General features: G+C 41.7%; 1 protein-coding gene across 1 annotated transcript; it reads left to right on the top strand.

Moving 5' to 3' along the window:
* The first annotated feature begins 2647 nt into the window (after window positions 1-2647).
* Window positions 2648-3112, top strand: LOC130980757 (uncharacterized). The gene has a single exon (XM_057904406.1). It carries the CDS (start codon window positions 2648-2650, stop codon window positions 3110-3112), a length of 465 nt encoding a protein of 154 aa, XP_057760389.1.
* The last annotated feature ends 4681 nt before the right edge of the window (window positions 3113-7793 follow it).

Below are 7793 nucleotides of genomic sequence, written 5' to 3'. Positions count from 1 at the left end.
TCTGTAATTGGGAGTTAGCCAGTCAGAAACCCAATTCGGAGAACTCTCTGCATAATTCTCTTTTCTGCAATTTTAGTTTACTTCTGCAATGTACTTTTCTTTTTTACTTTCCATTTCTAGAGCTATGAATAACTAAACCCCTTTCATTGGGTTAGGAAGCTCTATTGTAATTCAATGGATCAATAATAGTTTTCATCTTCTTCTTCTCTCTTTTCTCTTGATTTTGTTAGAAAGTTTTCGATCTTAGTTCAATTGGATAGTTGTCTTAACAGAGAAGCTATTCATAATTGGGTTTTCTCTGATCCTTGAGAAAGGGATGAGGGAATCATGTTAGAAAGGCTTTCTTACATTGGATTAGGTTGGGGTTTGGATGGATATTGTGACATTTAATCCTACCAATACCTTGATCTATGAATCTGTGTGGTATAATCAGTGATGACCGAACGTCATCTCTTCCCATGAGTAATTAAATCAAGATATTGGGCAATTGTTCAAGCTTAGAGAGATTGGTGAGCCAAGACATTGGAATCCAATCACCTAAGATTGCCAAGCAAAGTCAATGAATGCATTGATTGAGGAAAAGATGAAAATGATTTGATCTAGAGAATTCAATATCTCCTAAAACCCAGTGAATCCCCATTTCTGATCTTACCCATTCTCTTTTACATTCTACTGTTTACTTTGATGCTCAACAACCCCATTCCCTTTTAATTTCTTACAATTTAAGCTTCTGCACTTTAATTACCTGCTATTTTCTTTCTGCCCTTTAATTTCTGTCATTTACCTTCAGTTATTTACATTTCTTGCACTTTAAGTTTTCCGCCAATTTACATTATGCTACATACATTCAATTTCTGATTCAGTTCAACTAGAACAATTCTCCAATTAACGTTGATCAACCAATCCCTGTGGGATTCGACCTCACTCTATAGTGAGTTTTTACTTGACGACAATCCGGTGCACTTGTCGGTGGAAATTTGTTGAGAGACAAGTTTTCGTGTATCAATTATTAAACCAATTATCACTGGAAATATTTTTATTCATTTTAATTATATTAATTTTAATTATATTGATACAATTCTAATTCTTATTTTATTCAATAATTTTATTAGTGGCAAGTTATTACCTTAATAGTGACCCATTTATAATAATAATAATAATAATAATAATAATAATAATAATATATGGAGTTGGGCCGGGTTATTCCATTCATGATAAAAAATAATGATTCTAATTATGATATGATAAAATCATATAATTTTAACAAAACAAATATATAATGTATAACTAACGTAAATAATAAAAAATTATCTTAATAATTAATAACTAATTTATATATTTATTTTTGTTCTAATAAAATCTATATATAGTATTTTTTTGTGTTACATGAACTTAGTTTTGAGAGTTAACTTATTTTTTTAAATTTACTAATTTTAATTTTTTTATTAGACGTGGACAAATAACAGTATATAAAATACAAAAACTCTTTTAAATACATTATAATAATATTCGACATTTTGTTGATTCGTAAATATATAAACAATCATTTGTAACGTTTTTCTTTCTCTTTTAATTATAAAAATATTTTATATTTTTTTATTTAATATTCAATCATGCGTACAATTTCAATCTCATTTCAAAAATACAGACAAAATATATGATAGGACACAACTTGATATAGAATATTTGCATGTCCAACAAGTGTTATTGAATACTTTAGTTTTCTGGACGTTTCTACAGTGGGAAAAGTATATTCAAGACCTTGGTAGACCAGGTAATGAAGTCAATTTTTGGAAAAGATTGGGGCAGGTTCACAAATAATCAAAAGTAGCAGTTGGGGATGGAATTAAGAAAACAACCAAAAGGAGGGGGAGGAGACGAGAATCCGGTATTAATCTAAAGCCCCAGACTCCATTAATAGGTAGGTGAAAGCTGTGTTGGGGTCAGTGTGAAGCTTCGTTTAGTCGAACTGCACGGAGACGGCGGTGTAGGGCGGAGGAGAAGGCGGGGTTGAATGGCGCGGAAGCAGAGATCGAGATCTGGCTGTCTCGAGGTTCAAATAAGGGAAGGAAATGGACCACCCAGGGCAACGAAATTCACAGGTACGCTTTGTCGGTGTCGATTAGGTTTTTACCGTCCGATAATTGCAGGGGAGGCATGCGTAGAAATTGATTTCAATTGGGGGGGGGGGGCGGTGTGCCTTCCCGTGTCTGCCGACAGTTTTGACCGTTTGATTTTTCGGGGTTGCCGTTTAGAATGGCACACAGCCGAATTAGATTTGTTACCTCTTAAATTCTGTACCGAAAATTGGGGTTGGTCGTTACAGTTAAATGAGTTTTAGTTGGATTATTATAGTATGACTGGAAATACAGTTGAGTGAGTTTTAGTTGGATTATTTTAGGGTGTCTGGAATTATAGCTGCGTGTTCGCAGTCATGGTTGCTAATGCCCATGTTCTGTTCGCTCACTGCGATTTTTTGAACTGTGACAGCCAAATGGGTTTGTGGAGCCTAGCTACGAGTTTTCATCTAATTTTGACCGAGTCCATGCGTCACAGATGTGTTTGTTTCTCATGTTATGAGTTTTTGTTGACCGATTTATGTTCATGTGGCCCACCGCCTATTGTCACACATGTCGCGTGTTGTTAAATGCAGGATGTTGATAATGGAATGAGCGGCGAAACCGTGCCAGTAGAGGAAGCAGAAGCGATGGATTCGTCTGCCGCAGATGCGGACATAGATGCAGAAGCAGCAGTGAGGATTATTGACGGGATAGGGTCGTTTGGCGCAATTGAATTTTCTTCCCTGACAGCCAAAGACGTGCTGACGATGGAGTTCACAAGCCTACAGGCAGCTTATGACTACTACAACGAATTCGGTCGCATGAAGGGATTCTCGGTCAAGAGGTCCAAGGTGGGTCGCAGAACAAAGCAGGGGGCGGAGGGCGAAATAATTTGGCAGATATTTGTGTGCTCGAGGAAAGGAGAGCGCGACGGGAAACATATGCATCAGGAAGACAGGAAGAAGGATCCTCGACCGATCACGCGGTGTAGGTGTGAAGCCCGGATTAAGGTCCATGTTGATGATGCCAGCGGGCGATGGTTTGTTGAATAATTCTGCGATAACCACAATCATCCCATGCTGGATGCGAGGTTTAGGGGTCTGTCGCGGTCACACAGAGTAGTCAAGGAAGGGGATTTGCACCAAATTAATTCCATGAGAAAATTTGGGTTGCAGGTGCCGAAAATTTTCCGTGCGTTTGCCAATCAGTCAGGAGGATTCGAGACTGGTGGTTTCGAGGTAAAAGACATATATAATGCGATAGAGAAGCAAAGGCGAGCTGGCGCGACAAATGCGAAGTCCGTGCTAAAGTTCTTGGGAACTTTAAGGACCACTGATTCCGGGATGTTCTGGAGGTACTCGCTGGATGTTGACAAGAGGTTGGAAAATCTCTTCTGGTGCGATGGTACAAGTTGTTATAACTACAACGTCTTTGGTGATGTCCTGGGTTTTGATGCAACTTACGGTCGTAACAAATACAAGTGCCCTTTGGTAATATTCTCAGGGGTGGACCATCATATGCGGACGGTGGTGTTCGGCTGCGCCATCTTGAGCAACGAGAGCGAAGCAAGCTATGTGTGGTTGCTGCGGTCATTCCTTGAGGCAATGAAGGAAAAATAGCCGAAGTCTGTCATCACGGATGGTGACCTTGCCATGAAGAGTGCGGTTAGCACAGTTTTTTCTGGTGCACATCATAGGTTGAGTAGCTGGCATCTGTTAAGGAACGCCACTGCTAGAGTTGGACGGCTGGGTTTTCTTAGGAAATTCTGTCTATGCCTCATGGGAGATCTAGAGGTTGACGAATTTGAGACAATATGGACAGATAGCGTGGTGGACCATGGGTTGGAGGATCATCCGTGGATAGTAGATATGTATTCCAAGAAGCATTCCTGGTCCAATGCCCATATCCGGGGGAAATTCTTCGCAGGACTGAAGACGACATCCAGGTGCGAGGCTTTGAATATGCAGCTTGGAAAATTTATACACAACAGATTGTGGAGCACTTCCAACACTATTTAGAGTTTATGAGGAGGAGAGAACTAGTGGCAGACTACAAGTCTGTGTATGGCGAGCCTGTTGTGAAGACGAAACTCGAGGCTATTGAGTAGTTCGCTGCAACGATTTATACAAGAGAGGTTTTTGAACTATTTCGGGAGGTGCTGATGCTAGCCAGCAACGTTAGAGTTGTGTCCACCAAGAGGACGAGCGCTTGTGTTTTGTTCGAAGTTGCAATGTACGGCAAGCAGATATCATGGGCTGTGTCGTGGGCCGAGGAAGATGACGAATTCAATTGTTTTTGTCAGTGAATGAAGTCTTTTGGGCTTCCTTGTGTTCACATGGTTGGGGTTCTGGTTTATCTAAACATGACAGCTATCCCCAAAGGCCTAATACTTGACCGGTGGACAAAGAGGGCTAAGCAGTCGCGTGCACGCTGCGATGGAACTCGTGTTGGGGAGATCATAGACGCGGCATACATGAGCATGCACGCGGCGATGCTGGATGATTACAGGGAGCTGGTGAGCCTGTCTTGCCGATTTTTCAAGGACTACGTGGACGTGAAAACATGGTTGGCAAAGGAGCGTCAATTCCTGTGGGACAAACATCGCCAAAGGTTGGGTGTTGCTGAGGAGGCTAGCAGGGTGTCTGTTCGGGACCCAATGCGGGCAAGGTACAAAGGATGCGGTCGAAGAGTTGTCACCTCCCGGGGAAAGTTTCGCCATGTTCAGAGGTGTCGGCTGTGTGGAAAGGGCGGATACAATTCTCGCAAGTGTCAACAATCGAGTATGGGGGAGAACATCGACAGTTTTGAGGCTGGCGCGGCTTACGAAAGCATGGAGGCAGGAGAGGGGGGGTGAGGAGTACTACGAATTTGAGTGAGCTGGCTGAACCGTTCTTGTTGGCGGTTACGCATTGAGCTAGATTCAGTATGGGTGGCTGCTAAGCGTTGTACTTGTTGGCGTGACATCCGAAAGGGCGTATGCATAGCGTAGGTTATGTGAGTTAAAAATTTTATACTTCTGGTAATATTCATTGCATTCAGGGACGGATGTAGTATGCAGTGCAGCTTGTGAGGATGTATGCAGTGCAACTTGTGAGGACGTGCCTCATCAAGGTGTTGGTCGGTGTTGTGACAATAGTTGCGTTTGTGTGTTTGATTAATTAAATTAGAAAGGGCTAGTCAGTGTAAACCGAGTCATGTAATGAGTCATTGTTGCCTTAAAAAATTTAATTCTTTAAGCCATATCGGTTGCGTTCATGGACAAATGTAGTATACAGTGGAGCTTGTGAGGACGTGCCTACTTAATGTGTTGGTGTGTCTCAATGTGTTGGTGTGTCTCAATGTGTTGGTATGTGTTGTGACAATAGTTGCGTTTGTGTTTGATTAATTAAACTAGAAAGGGCTAGTTAGTGTAAACCAAGTCACAAGTTTGTGTTGATTAATTAAATTAGAAATGGCTAGTTAGTGTAAACCGAGTCATGTAACGAGACATTGTTGCCAAGTTAAAGTGGTCATTGCGTAGGGATTTTGGATGTCCGGGTTTCGGGACGAAATTGCCTATAAACTGCATCGAGTGTTTATGCTTTCCTGGTACTGAGAATATGGCACTATCCATCGGGAAGGGGAAAAAACATATAGTAAGAGGATTTGTTTAGGGATGGATAATAAAGGCAGTGTATTATATTGCAGACTCTGTTGTAAAACATACAAAATAGAATACAAAATTGCTAATTTAACATCCAGCACATGGCAACAAAGTAGTTTACCCAAAAAGCAGTTGTTCCTGGCATGCAACGGTGGATACGCATGCAACAAAATACAGTCAACTAGTTAAACCTAATGATAAAGGTTTTACAATATGGCGGGTCAGGTAGCTATCACGTCGAAGTAGATTCGTGTACAATGACTTGTTGGTACCACTTCAAAGTGATGGCCCACCCTGGTCGCCAACAAAAGGGGGCATGAAAAGCCCAGCATGGTCAAAACAAAGCTCACGTTGTGAACAGGGTCATGGCAGTACTGCTGCCATTGCCCTCCGGCTATTCCAGTCCACCTCTGTCTGCTGCCTTATCTCATCACGGAACTCATTGAAGTGCTCATTTACAATAGCCAACGCAGTGTCAATCCGTATCCTGTCGGACAGTTGATCGATGCTCTGCAACATGACAAAGTAAAGGCATACATGGATGTGTCGATTAAGAGATCTTTACACAACGGGAAATCTTTTTAAATGCATACAGTGTGGAAAAAGTTGTGTTGAATACCTTTTTCTGCGGGACAGGGTTGGTTTTGAACATATGCTCCATTTGAAGCCACATCATCATCCATAGCTTGTTCTTTTCACTTTTTTTTTTCTACGGTTACCGCCGGAAACAGAAATTGGTGAATACCTGTCAAAAGTGGAGAATAAATATACATGGTTGAGCATTTAATATAATTTGTACCAGTTGTTCTTGTTGGTGATCCCCAGGACGAAGTCCAGATTCCACTCAGACAGCGGCGGGTTCCTTCCTAAGACGTTGAGATATGGGAACATGGTTCTCAAGATCTTGTCCAGAACACTGGCCTACAAAACGGCAGAAGATGAGACAGGAGAGGAGTTTTAAATTTCAAAAAAATGAATGTTTGGGTTTAGTTGCATGTCCAATAAAGGATGAGACAATAGAAAAAAAATTTTCTATGTGGGTAGGGAGGAAACAGAATTTTTTTTCGGTTTTTTTTATATATCGTCCCTTTATTTTTTTATCCTTTTTTGGAGTCTGTGTGACCCGAACTAAAACTAGCAGGTCCACAGTTCAGAACAAATCGGATTAGACAAAAAAAAACTTTCCAGGTCGAGATGGAAACACAACGAAATATAGCGCATCATGGGAAAGGATAAGTAGAGATTACGTACCACCGACTTAACGGCAGACATTCTTCCCTTGATAGTCTCTTGTGTTGGAAAGCTGTCGAATATCCACATCTGGCGCTGGAGACATCCACGACCATTAGGTAGTAGTGAGACTCCTTTGTGCCATCGAGGACGTGCTTCATCTGGACGTAGATCTGTCACGGAGTTATGCGTTAGCGTTTTTTGGCCAGGTTTGAGCGGCAATGGGAAATACTAAACAGCATTATGGTTTTTTTGGTTTTCCTCAATCTTATGTCATTTTTCCTTGTAACTTTTGGTTTTTGGTGCGATCTGCGCCGCGACAGTGCTTACATATCTTAGGGCGTTGGAACGTGGTAGCCATGTCCCACGAAAGTAGCCCATCAAGTGATCATTGTTGATGTCCTTGGTCAGAGTAAATTCCTGTTACGTGTGACATTGTCCGGTCATATAGCGGTCGTAACTGTTGCGCAAAAAGGAATCGGCATCTCATATCACGTAGTATGAAAATGTTACCAAAAAAATCAGCGAAGGGACCAGACTGATCACCGTTGTACCTGTGACTGTGTCCATGAGGTCCTGAGTATAAGCAGCTCCAGGATGTAGGCTAACGATTTATTCCCAGGGAGGAGCGACAAAAACGCCTCTCGGTCCAGTTGCCGATCATCGCGGCAAAATAGTTTCTCATTAGGGTTCATGCAATCGCCGAATATGTAGGCCATCATCTGGGTCGCCTCTAAGGGAAAACCCATCTGCCGGGTTATCTTGACATCGGCATGTATGAACTGCGGAAGAACCGAATAAAGTTAAGCCGTGTTCGGATCACCGTTTTACCTCGAGTACGACCCAAGTGATTCATCAAT

This window comes from Arachis stenosperma, chromosome 5, assembly GCF_014773155.1.
Source record: "Arachis stenosperma cultivar V10309 chromosome 5, arast.V10309.gnm1.PFL2, whole genome shotgun sequence".
NCBI classification, from domain to species: domain Eukaryota; kingdom Viridiplantae; phylum Streptophyta; class Magnoliopsida; order Fabales; family Fabaceae; genus Arachis; species Arachis stenosperma.
Note: the sequence above shows the minus strand (reverse complement) of the source record. Positions and strands in the feature narration are given on the sequence as shown.

Bases quoted from the DNA above. Each gene is read 5' to 3' on its own strand.
- LOC130980757 (XM_057904406.1), top strand. From the start codon at position 2,648: ATGCAGGATGTTGATAATGGAATGAGCGGCGAAACCGTGCCAGTAGAG.